The sequence below is a fragment of the Tasmannia lanceolata genome, unplaced genomic scaffold (genome assembly GCF_043159265.1).
Source record: "Tasmannia lanceolata isolate RefF3 unplaced genomic scaffold, GAP_Taslan_0.1 ptg000008l, whole genome shotgun sequence".
In the NCBI taxonomy this organism is placed as follows: Eukaryota; Viridiplantae; Streptophyta; class Magnoliopsida; order Canellales; family Winteraceae; genus Tasmannia; species Tasmannia lanceolata.
Genome location: NW_027518685.1, coordinates 34,385,332 through 34,401,969, shown reverse-complemented (window position 1 = coordinate 34,401,969; position 16,638 = coordinate 34,385,332). Strand labels below are relative to the sequence as shown.

The window sequence follows — 16,638 nt, the reverse complement described above, 5'->3', positions numbered from 1 at the left end:
TTCAATAATCGACATTATAGTGCAAAAGCATCCATGAGTTTTGCATGCACCCAATGTGCATGAAATCTAGGACAAGTACCAAACCACATATATATTTTATCCACTTTTATGGAAGGGTAAAAATTTCTAAAATGTATGAAATTCTCATACTACTTTTCTATCCTAGACATTGTGAACGCATCTTAGAAGCACATGACAGGTGCGAGGGCGGGGAAGCATGGGGTCAAGAAGAGTCTAAGGTTGGGAGCGTCGTGGGAGCATTTATGTGATATTTTCTTTATATGTTTTTCAAAATTAAAGTACATTAAAAAATAGTAATTTCTAACCATCTTCACATATATCTTTGAAATTTTAAGTACATTAAAATTAGTTGAGTTGAGTTAAAAAGTAGTAATTTCTAACCATCTTCATTTTTGTGCTCTCTTTCCTCGTGCCTTCCAAAGATACCTTTGTGCTTGCTCTAATGAAGTACTTCGAAGAGTTGGAGGAGTTTGATACAAGAAAGTTGGTGATAGTGGGACTGATGGTGTAATAGGAATAGGTTGGGAGCGGTTCCCGTCTCTTCAGGAGCGCCATGGGAGCGGTTCCGGTCCTAAAGAGTGTCGAATCACAGTTCTGACATGGGAGTGGCACCCATGATGAAGGTTCCCGCTTCTAAGGACTGCATCCTAAGTTATTTTCCCACCGAAACAACAAATACCATGACTACTACTACTACGGCACCCATGATGAAGGTTCCTGCTTCTAAGGAATGCATCCTAAGTTATTTTCCCACCGAAACAACAAATACCATGACTAATACTACTCCTACAACAACAACAACAACAACAGTAACAATAATCTTCTATCAGAAGAATAACAATGAAGATCATTAACTTTTGGAAAGTCAATGATGATGCTTAAATGGTGAAGCTAGGCAAAGATAGCCGGGTGCCATTTTGCTCATCCATATTAGCCATTTCAAAAAGATAGGCTTACAGTGGCAGATTTTCAAAAATTCATGGATGATAATGCAAAATATAATTCATAGTAGGTTTTAATTTTCGGCCGGCACACCGAAATTTCAGATGTCGGTCCGGACCGACACCTAAAGTACCATTTTCAGTGTCAGTCCAGATTTCGGCACAAATTTTGGATTTGGCCGATTTTCCAAAATTCCCAAATTTCGGAAACTTCTGTCGAAATTTCAGGAAAATATAATTTTAAAAAAATCCAAAATTTTGGCACAAACTTTGGATTTGGCCGATTTTCGTTTTTTTACCAAATTTCGGTATTTCGGCCGAAATTTCGGTTTCGGCCGAGGCCGAAACCAATACTGAAACCGAAATTTTAAACCTTGTATGAGTGAAGGTCAAGATGAAAATATGAAGCGGCATTCTGCAACATGATTTCGGACAAAACATATGTAAGAGACAAGAAATCACTACTTCAGTTGATGTTTCTAAGAATGAAATGGCAGTTCAATTACTGACAGGGCAGTTGGAAAAGTCATATTTCACCTCTGACAAAATCATAACACCCGCTAAGAATGAAAGGGTGTGAAGTATTTCATTCTCTGAACTCAAGCCCATGTATATCAGAAAATCTCCTGCTCTCTGCAACCAAAAATAAAAATGCAACTGAAGAATCCAACAAAACCTAAGTCACAAATATCATTCTCACGGATTTCTCGCGCAAGGATAAATCTCGGGATTTATTAAATTTGTTTTAATTTTTCGGGTCATATCGGAAAATAAACGATCAAATAAAATTATTCAAAATATATAAATTAAGGAAAATTTTAAATTTTAAAATATCGTAAAAAAATATCGTGATATTTTTGAAATGGAAGTAAAAAAATATCGTGATATGTCACAAAAATATCATGATATTATCGCGATATTATCGGAGTAAATGAAAATATCGATATATTTCGTTTTATCAAAATATCGCAATAAAACCGCTATATTTTGAAAATATCGGAGATATTTGTGAAATAAAACAAAACAACAACAATGACATGATATTCAGCTGACTCACCGTCCAAAGCCAAGGAAGTACACCAAAGAATAGAACCGCAGTGTCCTTTATTATAGTTACTGCTTCATGAACAAAGTGGAAGTAGCTGAAAGATTTAGATGTAAAGAACAATTAATCCAAGAGGACGAGAATCCAAAATACTAATTTCAAAAACATTGAGATGAATCGATCAAGTCACGCTTTCAAGAGGATTGTCAATGAAACCGTCCTTGCAAGCAAATAAGCAGAAAAAGTAACAGAATGATCCCTCAAATGAAGAAGAAAAAACCTTTTATCAAGGCCATATGCTCGAGACTTTTCAAATTTCTCTTGACCAACCACTCCTTGCAAAGGTTTAGGAAGATTTGGCAGCTTGAGAGCTGCATGTTGCCGCAAGTCTAGATATGTCTCAAAAATATACATCAAGATCATAAAACCTGCAAAAGAAGACCCTGGTCACTAAATATTTTAATCTCGAACAAACTTGACATTACAAAATGTGATCCGCAATTAATCATTGGCTTGGCACTCTACAAACGCATTGAAATATGTGTGTATATATGAATAATTGTGTGTACAATCGACCTAGAAATACAAACACACGTGATAAAAATAAGTGGGAGTGGGGAACATTTCATTTAGTTTGGAGAAGCATATCCACAGCCTAAGTTTTAAAGAGCATATGTAACCAGATTCATTTAGTTTGGATGACTCCCATGGCATTTTCATGTCCATTCCCCCCAATGTCTTACATTTTCCTACTTTGCTTTTATTTGGAGTAGCTGGTCCTGCTTGTTAGAAACAGTAATGTAGGCATCATATTTAGCAAAAGCAAGAGATCCAAATTCCTTTTTATTTGTAGAAATATAACCAGGGAGGTGGCCAGCATGGATTCACGTGTTTTTTATCAGACATGGATCTGTTGATAAAAATTCGCATGTTGAGTGCCAACACAGACACAAGATGTCCGACAAGGCAACCCCTAAAAACCTAGAAATAGGGGCACTCTCGTACACATACATACACGTAAAATTAGTGATTATTAATCATGATCTACAACATGATAAATGTGTATTGATTTAAAACTAATAAATTGTAGGATTAAGCAACTACAAGTATGAAACAAACATCAGATAATCAAATTGCAATGCATTCATTAATCTAATCGAGTTCTTTCCAATCTCTAGCAAGCAACGGAAAAGAGACATCAATAGTATACAATGACTATAATATGTGTAGTGTCGACACATAATATTTAGCCGACATGTTTTTAGCATATAATATGTGTAGTGTCGACACATATTATAATATGTGCATGTCGGTGTCGACACTACACATATGTCAGAAATAAATTCAAAGTGTCAGCTAAATCATCTCATATTATAGTCATTGTATGCTACAACTGTAAATGTATTGCTAGAATGTGGGCGTGTTGACATGTTTTTGAACCGTGTCAAGCATGACATCTAAGTTCTATTATTAAATATTGTGTGTACCTCCTTTATTACTAACACTTCTTTTATAATAAATTCTTCTTCTAGGTCTTTCTTAACTAATATTTGTAGTTGTATCCCCTCCCCTAAAAAAATCCTAAACAAACTCTTATCCAATATTATATTCATTGTATCCTAATTGTCTCACTTTCTTCTTGTATATTGGGGACTGAAGAGAACTAGATTAAATTGATGAATGCACTTGTAATTTGATGATATCATGTGTTTTAAATTACAGTTGCTTAATCCTAAGATTTATTAGTCTATTAAATGAATAGTGTTTATATTTTTCCCAATTATGATAGTAATTAGTAATTTTATATGTATGGAAGTGTCTAGGTGTGTCCCCATTTCTTTTTAGGACTTGTCATGTTAGACACCATGTATCCGTGTCAAAACTCAACACACAAATCCCTGTCCACAAATCATATACTTTATGTTTTGTTCGTGACCCCATTTCTAAATTTTGAGAGATTGCCGTGTCCGACACTCTATGTCCATGTCAACACGTGACACTCATGTCCATGTCCACAAATCACTTAAGTTTGAGAAGGGGGAGGGGGAGATGTCAAAAAATATTGATTTCAGAAGAGTTAATACTTAATAATAACACAAGAATTATGGGGGAGTTCTTATGGAGTGGTGAGGTGGGCTTTTGCAGGTTCGATTGGCATCGCAGACTCTAATGAGGCGGAGATGAACGGCCCTTGTGGATGTGGATCTTGATTATGTAGTGGTGGAATGGGACTCCTTGAATGTCATCCGGTGGTTATCTGGTTATCATCTCCCTCGCATGAAGATTTGCCTCTTTCTTCAATGAGATAAAAGATCTAGTTGGCTCTTCGAGTATTTCCTCACGGCATATTAGGAGACCAGCGAATGGGGAAGCGGATAAGTTAGCTAGTGTCGGGGCTCTCAAGGAGGATTTTGAGGAGTTTGATTTCCTTCCCCCTTAATTTAGTTTGGTCCATGATATTATTTTGTCTTCTTGTACATTGTTGTTATCACTAATCTTGTACTGACGATCTCGGTCTCTTTTTAATAGAATACTTTACCGTTTGCCATTCAAAAAAAAAAAATAACACAAGAATTATAATAAATGAGAATGTAAGCACAATATTCAAAAATAAAACATTATTTTAATCTAGACATGGTACAAAAATGTGTCAAAATACTCACATTAACTCCAACACTTCTAACAATACGTTTACAAGTGTCGAAAGGAGTGTCGATAAGCCTTGACACAGGCAAGGTTATGGAAACATTTCAGTTTCGGTGGAAATCTTATAAAATAACGGAAACATATGGAAACATATACAAATGATGAAAAAAAAAAAATTTTTTTTTTTTTTTTGAATAGTAAAAATGATAAAATTTTAAGATGAAACTTTAGGAAATGCTAGACTAAGTACATATAATTATAAACCATTACGTCATAAGCAAGAAAGGCATCCGTAATGGCATAATCACATTGAACACCTAGTGACATGTGTTGTCACACATGTTTGGAACAGTAAAGTCAATAAAGAAGTATAATGTAATGAAGTATAAAAAAGTGCATTGACCAGTCTCCCCTTCCAAACACCCCAATTCTATGTCAATACGGTGTCAATAGCTTTGTACGATGTAATTCTCAAAAAAAAAATAGCTTTATACGATGTAAAACATAACACCTTCCATTTTTTTGTTCCGGGAATTTCAGTCTAATTTAAGGAATTTTGGTCCAATTTCGAGAATTTCAGTCAAAAATAATAATATGGAAGGAATTCATGTCGATATCGTTCGGTAGGGATGCAACGGAAACATTTCGATCATTTGGGGAAAATTTCAAGGAAATTTAAAACCATGGACACGAGTGCCTACATCAACACGTGTCGATACGCTTATTTGCAGTATACTCAAAATGTCGGCTAAATCATAGCCATTTTCCCTTTTAACAGAGCTACCAATTGAAAAAAAACAACAACAACAACAACAACAATAGTAGTTTCTCAATAATTTAGTGGTGACGGCATATATATAGAGCTACCAATTGAAAAAAAAAAACTGTTTGAAGCCACGAAAGAGGGATAAAGAAAGAGGAAGAAGAGAAAGAGCTAGTTAGGGATCATCCCACTCACTTATGTATTTATAGGAAAGAGACCATACAAAAGACTATTATGCCCTTATGGCTACAATACACACCCACACACTCTTCTAACACTCCCCCTCAAGCTGGAATGTATATATTATACATTCCCAGCTTGTTACAGATGTCATTTAATTTTGCATTACTAAGGGATCTAGTGAAAACATCCGCTAGTTGGTCCACAGACCAAGTGAAGGAAACATGAATCTCACCTCCATCAATTCGCCGGCGAATGAAGTGACAATCAGCCTCTATGTGCTTGGTTCTCTCATGGAAGACAAGATTGGTAGCTATATGAATCGCAGCCTTATTGTCGCAATAAAGCTGAGCTGGAGAAGATGGGAAGAAACCAATCTCAGATAGGAGTGAACGTAACCAAATGAGTTCTCCACTAGTATGGGACATAGCTCGGTACTCTGCCTCGGCACCAGACTTGGAAACAATGTCCTGTTTCTTACTCTTCCATGACACTAAATTGCCGCCAACAAAAGTACAATATCCGGTGGTGGATCTCCTATCTGCAGGAGATCCTGGCCAGTGTGTATCACAAAATCCTTCCAACCTGATATGCGCATTCATCTTGAATAGGAGGCATTTCCCTGGTGCCCCTTTCAAGTAGCGAATAATCTGAATCACTGCTGACATGTGGGAAGTACTGGGTGAGCCCATATGTTGGCTAACAACACCAACAGCATATAATATATATGGAAGAGTGACTGTAAGATATATGAGCTTACGCACTAGCCTCCTGTATCTGCCAGGATCATCTAACAAATCCCCTTATTCTGGAAGAAGTTTCACATTTGGGTCCATAGGAACTGAGGCATGTTTCACTCCAAGGTAACCTGTCTCCTCAAGAAGATCCAACATATATTTCCGCTGCGAGAGAGGGATACCTCTAGTAGAATGGGCAACCTCAATGTCATAAAAGTATCAAAAACGTCCCAGATCTTTGGTTGAGAACTCTTTCTGCAAGAATGTCTTCAGTTTGTGTATCCCCACTGAATCACTGCCTGTAATGATAATGTCATAAACATACACTATCAATAGAACACAACCAGCACCCGATTGATAACTGATGACAGAGTGATCAACAGCATATTGCTTCATGCCAAAGCGCATGATAGCATCGTTAAACCGGCCAAACCAAGCTCTAGGGGACTGCTTTAGGCCATATATAGATTGCCGCAACGGACACACTGAGGAGGACATCTACCCCTGAGCAACACACCTAGGAAGTTGCTCCATATACACCTCCTCAGTAAGCTCTCCATGTAAGAAGGCATTCTTAACATCTAACTAACGTAGGGGCCACCCGTTGTTAACTGCAAGTAAGAGGAGAACCCGAACATATGGTATTTTGGCAACCGGGAAAAATATCTCCAGGTAATCAACTCCAAAGGTTTGAGTATAACCTTTGGCAACTAAGCGCCCCTTAAGGCGCTCAATTGTCCCATCAGGTAAGTGTTTAACGACATAAACCCAACGGCAACCGACGGGCCGAGCTCCAGGTAGAAGGGGAACCAACCCTGAAGGGCATCCATCTCAAGGTCCATAGCTAAACGCCAACCAGGATGATCAAGAGCTGCTGGCAAGGACTGTGGCACAAAAATAGAAGACAAAGAAGATACAAAGCTCCGAAACATAAGGGTTAGAGAGTCATAGGAAACAACTGAGGAAATAGGATGAGCAGTACTATGAGAACGAGTACGTGAGGCAATGGAAGAATCTGCAGGTACCTGAGAAGAGGTAGTGATTTCCCGGCTGAGATGTCGATGGTGCAGGAGGAGGCTGATGGGCTGTAGACTTCGACTTGCGTTGATATGTCTTCGTAGGAGCTGGAGGATGAGCCTCTGGAGCCTGTAATGAAGAGGAGGGCTCATAAACAGTGCTAGACGGAAGAACCGGTAAAGGAGGAGCCGAGGAAGGAGAAGGTATGGGGTCTGGAAGAGCTAGACGAGGAAGCGGGATGTCTGAATCAAGAACTGCGGGACGATCCTCATGAGGAGTGATAAAGTAAGACTCGGACTCAAAAAAATGTGACATCGACAGAGACAAATGACCTACGTAAGCGAGGACTGTAACACTGATAACCTTTCTGGGTCTGAGAATACCCAAGAAAGATATATTGTCAGCGCAAGGGTCCAATTTATCTAATCCTGGGCCGAGGTTGTGGACAAAGCACACACAACCAAAGACCCGAGAGGTGAGAGGAAAAGGGTCATGCTGGGGATGTAATAAGGCGAATGAGGATGAAAAGGAAGCAGGCTGTAAGGAGTGCATCACCCCAATAGGTCTTAGGAACCCGCATTTGAATGAGAAGAGTGCAGGTCCCATCCAGTAAAGATCTCAACCTACGTTCTGCCACACTATTTTGTTGCGAGGTGTAAGCACATGAAGATTGGTGGATGATGCCACGAGTAGAGAGGAAGTCTTGGAATCCATTAGATTGTGAAAAGTACTCCCGAGCGTTATCAGTGCACAAACATTTGATTGAACGAACAAGATTTGTAACCTCGGCATGAAAGGTGTAAAAGGCAGAGAAAATCGTCGAGCGATCTTTAAGCAAATAAAGCCAAGTCATGCGAGAAAAGTCATCAATAAAGACAATGAAAAATTGGTATCCAAAAAGAGAGGTAGTGCACGCGGGACCCCACACATCAAAGTGTACTAACTCGAAAGGGTGCGAGGCTCTACTAACAAATCTAGGAGGAAACGGCACACGACGGTGTTTGCCAAGCTCACAGGCCTCGCACTGAAACGGCTCAATGGAGGTGGTAACAATGGAGGTCCGCTGTAGACGCTCGAGGCAAGGATGACCAAGGCAACAGTGCCACTGATAGGCATCGATAGAGCTGTGCAAAACAATACTAAAAGGAGGCCACGGTCGAGACGATAAAGCCCATCCACCTCATGTCCCGAGCCTATCGTTTTCCCAGTCAAGAGATCTTGAAACAAACAATAAGATGGATCAAATGAGACAGAGCAGTGAAGATGTTTGATAAGCTGACTAACTGAAAGTAGGCTAAAAGGGGACTTTGGAACACATAAGACAGAGGATAAGGCCAGGGCGTGGAGAAATACTACCAATACCAGAGATAGGAGTAGTACTCCCATCAGCAAGAGTAATAGACTACGCGGATAGGGGCCGAAAGGAACTAAGACATGAAGAAGTACCTGTCATATAATTCGATGTCCCAGAATCAATGATACAAGAGTTGGAGCTAGAAAGAAATGAGGCAGGGAAACAACCTGGCTGGGCAAAGACGGTACTCTGCGGGCGACGAGATAATCGAAGGGGTTGGAACTCATTATAGTCAGCGCGAGAGACAAAGAAGCCCTCAAAAGGGGCGGCTGTACTGTGCTGTGAAGAGGAAGCCGATATAGCTAAAGAAGCAGAAGCCAAATGGTGTACAGAGTGAACGATGCGAGGCTCAGAAGGCGGATGGAGCTCGGGATGAAGAGCATAACAAGTGTCAAGATAAGGACCCTCTCGCCGACAATGAGAGCAATATGGACGGGGACGACCACCAGTATCACGGTCGCCAGTAAAATCCTGGCCGCCAACATGTACAACACGGTGACGACCACGGCCAAAGGTACCGCCACCACGGGTAGCACAATCACTAGTGCTACAGGCAGCAATAGTAGAGCCATCAAAGGAATCAGAGTGAGTAGAGGCGTTGACGAGGCACCTCTCGGCGTTCGAATAGTCCTCCATGAGAGAGGGCATATAATGAGGTGAGAATGAATCATCCACCAATGAAGAAAAGCTAGGTAAAGAGGAAGCTGAAGATAATGTAGAGGGACAAACCGAAAAGGTCAGGCTAAGAGAGGAATCCGCAATAAATGGAAGATCCATGAAGAGAAAGACAGAAGAATGAGCTCAAGCTCTACAACTGCAGAGCCCAAAAGGAAGAGGGGCCACTAGATTAGCCAAGAGAGAATATCGCATCTCCAATGAAAACCACTACAACCGAGAGAGACAGGAGGTATGATAAGGCATCGAAGAGAGAAAGACATAAATATACAAAGGAATCGGATCCGCGGAGAGTGTTATGAGGACCATAATGTTTAGGCCATGAAGGAAAGGGACAAAAAAAAAGGACTAGGGTTTTAGAATATGTAGGGCTTCAAATGGTGGAGGTGGTGGTGGTGGTGGTGGTGGTGGTGGTGGTGGTGGTGGAGGTGGAGGTGGAGGGTGGTGGTAGTGGTGGTGGAGGTGGAGGGTGGTGGTAGTGGTGGTGGAGAAGGGTTGGTAATGATGTAGCAGTACTGTAGCGGGTCACTGTAGCGGTACTGTACCAGGTCACGGTAGCGGGTTACTGTAGTGGTACTGTAGTGGTTACTGTAGCGAAGAGGAGAGGCAGTGGAGAGGGTTACTGTAGCAAGGAGTGGAGGAGAGGAGATGGGAGGAGGAAAGAGGGCTTGCAAAGTGGTCCCTAGGGCCTCAAACCCTAGGGCTCTGATACCATGTTAGAAGCCACCAAAGAGGGAGAAAGAAAGAGGAAGAAGAGAAAGAGCGAGTTAGGGGTCATCCCCCTCACTTATGTATTTATAGGAAAGAGACCATACAAAAAACTACTATGCCCTTATGGCTACAATACACACCCACACACACTTCTAACAAAAATAATGGGAGTTTCTCAATAATTTAGTAGTGACAGCATATACAATGAGAGAGTATAAAGCTTGATATAACTCTCCTCATTCCTGAGGACATAAGAAAATCACATTTGCATTTTGAAAAGATCAAACAGCCTAACTTAATGGATGTTAAACAATGCCTCACATGATAGCAACTTCGTATCCCACGGTCTGATGTTTTGAAATCTTCATAGCATTACTTCATTATTCAAGAACTCTTATGTCTCGAATAAATAAGCCGGTTATTCTATCTACAAGGAAATGTTCTACAAAATCTATAACAAAATTTCCAGCATGCAAAGCAGGGAAGCAAGATTCGTACCTGAGGGTGGGGATTCGCGTCGCGAATCGGAATCGTGATTCGATTCGATTCCCCAATTCTGAAGAATCCCGAATTGATTCCGTCGGAACCCGGATTCCCAATTTATGAAAACCCTGATTCCCACTTTATAGGAACCCCGACTCGCTGGGGATTCGCAAATTCCCAGGCGATTCCCTGCGAATCCCCAGCGAATCCCAACTCCCCAGCGACTCCCAGCGATTCCCCGGCTAATCTCCGGCGATTCCCCGACGAATCCCCGGCGAATCCCCGTTGACTCTCTGGCAAACCCACGATTCCCGCTTCCAACCATTCCAGGAGCCTTCGATTCCCGCTTTCGAATCCCGCTTTCGATTCCCGCCTTGGCAACCTTGATGCAAAGTCCATACAAAAATTTCTATGCTTTGCAAATGTCTTGCATTCTGGCATTATCCGGCACCCAACGGACTAAATGTGTGTGACGCACAAGAAGGGTTTCTGGGGTGTTAAATATAAATTTTATTTTCAGAAAAAGGGTATTTTAGTAATTTTGTTGATGCAGTAGCATTGAGATGTAAGCCGCAAATTAGGGTTACGGTTTGCAAGGTTTTCTATGTTTTTTTTTTGCCAAGGAGAGTTTTTGTAATCCTAAAATCTAAATAGTGAAACTCTTCTCCCATGGACGTAGGCACACTGCCGAACCACGTAAATCTTGTCTTCTTCTTTTGTGATTGTGTTTATCGCATCTTCTTGTTGCTTGCTGCAAATCATGTTTGATCCTTAATTGAGAAGGTATTTCTCAGTTTTATACACTCTTTTAATATGAAAGGCTTTTACACTTTCAGGCCAGCAAAATCTTGTCATATCATCGAGGGCTATCAACTCCCTTCCAATGAATCAAACCCCTTTCTTCTCCCCATCTAATTCATGACCTCAACTGTTGTTAGGTTTCAATCAAGAAAACAGACCCCATTCTAGCCCTTGTTCCGAATTAAATTAAGGCGATGCGACCAATCATAGTCATACAACCTTTTCGGCTTTATACTCTCTTCTAATATGGAAGGCTATTAAACTTTCAGGACAGCAACATCTTGAGCGCAGTCTTTTTCGATTTAATATGAAAGGACTCGACTGTCTTTTTTGTCTTTGCAAACGGGGACTCGACTGTCTTTTAATTTTTACAAGCGCTGACCAATGAGAGGAGTTCGCTACACTTGAGCGCAGATACCCTATCCGCGGTCGAGCGCAGAAACTCTTTTCTCATATATATATATATATATATATCACCAAATATCACCATTGGATTAAGATGGCGTTGTTTGATTAGATTAAGCCTGATACGGAGATGGGCTAGATTAGGATACTAAACTAGATTAGGGTATTATGTAATCTACCTTCAGAATTAATAAAAATATTATCATGGAATCAGTGCGGGTTGATCCAACCTGGCATTAACAACAACCTTAGAAGCGTCGCTCTCCGGCCATCGATCTAATCGTCAGCCCGACCACCATCAATCCTCGCCACCAACTGCCTGTGCAGACCAAGTAGAACTACCCCGAACACCCTCACCTTCATCTTCATAAGAACAAAAAACGCAAACTCTTCCATCACCGCTACTCATCCCTCTGCACAAAAATAACAAGATCAGGGTCAAGTGCCTTGGCTGTCAGATTTTGGTCTACCTAAACTAATAAGCAAAACACTACCAACCGACAATGGTTTATAAGCAGTGATCGTAGGGCGTCGTGATGCTGTAACCATCAAGGTTGCCCACCACCTCCAATAGTCGCCACATGTCAAGGTCATATGCAAAACAATCACCATCCATAATTATTGGAACCAACGCTACCAGCATCGCTGCACCCTCATTCAAACTAGCGGCTCAGCTACAGTGACTGCATCATCTGTGGCGCCACTCACCGCAACCATGAGCTGCTCACTGCAACCACCACAGCCCGAACATTTCCTACCTTCGGTCAACCCCTCCTTCCAACGGTCTCTCTCCTAGATGGCATCGCCAGCAACAAGAGTTCATCTTGTCAGCATCTCTGCCTCGCCCTCGTCAACACTATCGTCATTGTCAAACAAGTGAAAGCCACAAGGCCACGCCCCAAAATTGATAGGGATGCAGCTCGGGTTGAGTTGGATCAAGTTGAGGCAGCAGAAACCCAAGATAGTGTTCCCTCAACCCTAACCCGACCCAACACAAGCCTTGGGCTGAGGATGTCAGCCCTAACCCAACTCACCTCTAAATGTCTCAACCCTAACTCAACACATCTAACCCAAAATCTGGTCGGGTCGGTTCGGGTTCACCTAGGGCCAAACAAAAAATACAAGAAAAAAAATAACCCAAAGAAAATCATGATAAAATTAGAGGACGGAGGTAGGGTTCGGGTTGCCAAGGCCTCAATCCTAACCCAAACAGAAATTAAATTGGGTTGGGTTTTCCCAACCCAATCCAGCCCAAGGAAATGCCAACCCAACCCAAGTCAAAATCGGGTTGAGCCCGACCCAAGTTGCAACCCTAAAAATTGATCACCAAACCCGATTCCTGCTCCCTTCTCCTCTATTCATAAAACCTTCTCACTGGACTTAGGGGCAGAGCCACATATAGCCTGGGTGTGGCCATGCCCACACCACCCCCCTCCCCCACCCACACACACACAATGACTTGCAAAATCCCTTTCATCACAACAAAAAAAAAGAGTTTTACCAGCATTCATGAAAGCCGTTAAAAGGCAGAAAGTCATTTACCGGCATTCTTGAATGCCGGTAATAGTAAACTCCCCCCGCCCCCCCTAAAAGCGTAAATTCATGGCTCCGCCCTTGGCCGTACTCTTCTGTCGGAAACTCCTACTTTTATTGTGATTGGATTATCGCTGAAAATTTTGTTATAAAAACAACAATATTCATCTTGGAGATAAAATGAGAATTGTCAATTGTGATGCTCTTTGATAAGTGTGATATATGTGAAGCAAGCGAAAAAGGTAAAGACATTCTCGTCAGAGAAGATAGTAAGGGAGAAAAGTTGTGGGAAATTCCACCCACACCGTTTTACTCAAAACACCCTTCCCTTGTCTTTCATAAAATACACACCCTTGAATTTGATAGCAGCACCGCAACATACAACCCATCCCAAATTGATATTTGAATCCGTACATTTTTTTCTTCTTCCACTAGCTCAACCCATAATATAAATTCATCTTTCCCACTAACACTGATGTTAGTTATTGCCATCCCAATCACTACTTTTTGCCCATCTCTTTTTCTCCCAATTTCTTATTTTTCAAATTCTTAATTCTTTTAATTCAGTTGGCATGCATCAGTTGAGGTGTGTGCCTGAAATAAGGCCTATTTTCAATTGGCATGCTTCATTTCTTTTGAAGTGTGTGCCTGAAAGAGATTCTCACTTCCATGAGGGCCGGTGTACCAACCCATGATGACTTGCCCATTGAGGCTCAGGTTTGCCCATTAAGGCATTGGTGCATAGTGACCTATTTCTGTGAGAACTAGGATCCAAAACCGGCCCATGAAGACTGGCCCAGCAAGCCTCAAGTCTCATCCAGCCATTGAGGCTTTTCGCTATTCATCTTGCAAGTGATATTCCCTTCGGCAATCGGCATCAGTCATCATAATCAGTGGACATTTGGCAAAAGGCATCAGTCACCATCATCAGCAGAGCTCCATCATCACCTTCGACAGCCTTGGACAGTCCCAGATTCAAATACCATCTCTTAATTGGGGAATTCTAGTGTAATCAAAAGTATGTAGATTTCTAATCCACAAATGTTTGAGGTAGCGAACACTAGAGTATATAAAATATCACCAAATCTAACCATTGGATTAAGATGAAATTGTTGGATTAGAACAAGTCTAGTAAGGAAATTAGGCTATATTAGGATACTAAACTAGATAGGGAATATCCACTACACCTATAGATACTATTTGCAACCGACCCCAACTAGTTTGGGACAAAGGCTTAGTTTGGTTGAGTTGAGTTGAGATACCATTACGGGCCACTTCCATGGTTCTAAGCATGGTTTTAAATTTCGACCGAAATTTCGGATGTCGGTCAGCACGGAATCTGAAATTACCAATACCCGTAATGGTACCGGATTTCGGCCGAAATTTCGTTTCTTTTATATTTTGTCCGACATTTAAGGAAATTCAACCCAAAAATCTCAATTTTTTAGGAAAAAGGGAATCTAAACGCACTTATTCATGCACTTAGTCACCCAAATCATGCAAATCATGGATTTGGAATATTTAAATCCCATTTTGCTAGAAGCCCTCGTTCAAAACAGGAAGATAGATAGAAGATATTTTGCCATTCAAAACTGGAATATATTATTTATCTTCTAAATCAAAAGTGGAAGCTTTCTGTTCTTGATTCCAAGAGATAAAACCATAGAAACTTCTCCGTATCGTGAGATGCGTTTTGCCATTCAAAAATCTTGGATAGGAGATATTATCTCCGTAAAAATCCAGAGAAAATCTTGCGAGATTTCCTTTATTGTGGGGCGTTAATAAGTGAGTTAGTAGGTCCCTTTCACCAATTTTCTAATTATATAGTATTTTCCCGAAATTTTGACCGAAATTACAGAAATTTCTGCCAAAATTTCTGTAATTTCGTCCGAAATTCGGTATTAAATAAAATGTTGTTTTTTAATGGTGTAACGAATTTCTGCCGAAATATTGAAACTTCGGCAGAAATTTCGGTTTCGGTGAGAGCCGAAATGCATACCGAAATCAAAATTTAAAACCATGGTAGTGAGCATGTTTTTAAATTCCGTTTTCGGTACCCATTTCGGTCGCGGCCGAAATCCGAAATTTCGGGTCGAAATCCGGTAAACATAAAAAAAATATTACTTAATTACAAACTTAATTTCGGGTCGTAATCTGGTAAACATAAAAAAAAAAGTATTATTTAATTACGTACTTAATTTCGGCCGAAATTTCAGGAAAATATTATTTAATTCATAAAGGTAAGATTTTTTGGCAAAATTTCCTTGATTTTCGGGCGAAATTTCAGAAAAACAAAATTTCGACCGAAATTTTGAAATTTCTGCAGAAAAATTATACCATTTTGGGGATATACGATTTTGCTTTCGGTCTCTACCGAAATCTGAATCAGGAAATCCCAGAAAGAAAATGACCCGGAAATATGATTTCGCTTTCGGTCTCGACTGGATTTCGTCGAAATTTAAAACCTTGGTTGTGAGTAAGGATGCAACCTGACCCAGAAATAACACGGTCTGGATTTAGAAATCATAGAGGGTTACCAAACCCAACATCAAAATCAAACATCAACACGAAAGCAGCTCATATACGAAGCAAAACCCAACAGAAAGATAGCATACAACACATAAATCCGAATCAAGAAATCCCAGAAAGAAAATGACATCCATAAAAAGAAAACAAGGAAAAAACCATAATATGAATACTTGCTCAACCAACTCTTAGAATATTTTCAGTACCAAGACTTTCCAAGAACAATAAAAAGAAATGAAAACAAGAAAAGAAGAATTTGGGATAAACCCTTTACCTAAAACCGCTTCCAAATAAGGCAGAGACGCCATTTCAAATGAGCGAGAGAGAGAGAGTGCAAATATTAATTACGTCAATAGACTTTCTTCGGTCGTGTATATGTAGTCATTTAATAGGACTACTTTGGGAATCTAACAAGGATTAATGCCACGTGGACGGGAGATAAGAACTGGTGCTTGGGCTAGATAGATGTAACACATATCTACGGTTCTACCCACATCAAAAGATTTCGGGAAATGATGCATTCCCCGTCCCGTCCCCGCTGGAAGGACCATTCCCCGTCCCCGCTTCAGGCATGCCGGGGAATCCCCGTCCCGCCCCGTGGGGGATACCTAATCCCCATCCCCGCCACACAAAAATCCTCACCTCAAAAAAGCTTTTTAACACCCCAAAAAAGAAAAAGACTAGCCGTGTTTGTGCACTTATCAAAATATGGTAGTGCCAATATCACTAGCATAAAAAAAAATATTTATTGTTAACTTAAAAAATACTAAAACAATACTAAAATAAAAGGATATTAATAA

General features: G+C 40.6%; 1 protein-coding gene across 3 annotated transcripts in view; it reads right to left on the bottom strand.

The window, feature by feature from the left end:
* Positions 1-16,181, bottom strand: part of LOC143885267 (CAAX prenyl protease 1 homolog) — a 55,096-nt gene extending 38,915 nt beyond the window's left edge. Inside the window, exons 1-5 of one of the 3 annotated variants that reach the window (XM_077389342.1) lie at positions 16,113-16,170; positions 12,010-12,192; positions 2,288-2,435; positions 2,020-2,104; positions 1,500-1,595 (exon numbers count right to left, since the gene is read on the bottom strand). In XM_077389342.1, the coding sequence (XP_077245457.1) occupies positions 1,500-1,595; positions 2,020-2,104; positions 2,288-2,435; positions 12,010-12,016 (336 nt within the window). In that variant the 5' untranslated portion in view covers positions 12,017-12,192; positions 16,113-16,170. Of the gene's footprint in view, positions 1-1,499; positions 1,596-2,019; positions 2,105-2,287; positions 2,436-12,009; positions 12,193-16,112 lie in introns of all 3 variants that reach the window. The other 2 variants (XM_077389343.1, XM_077389341.1) reach the window with 2 other exon arrangements.
* Positions 16,182-16,638: the final 457 nt, after the last annotated feature.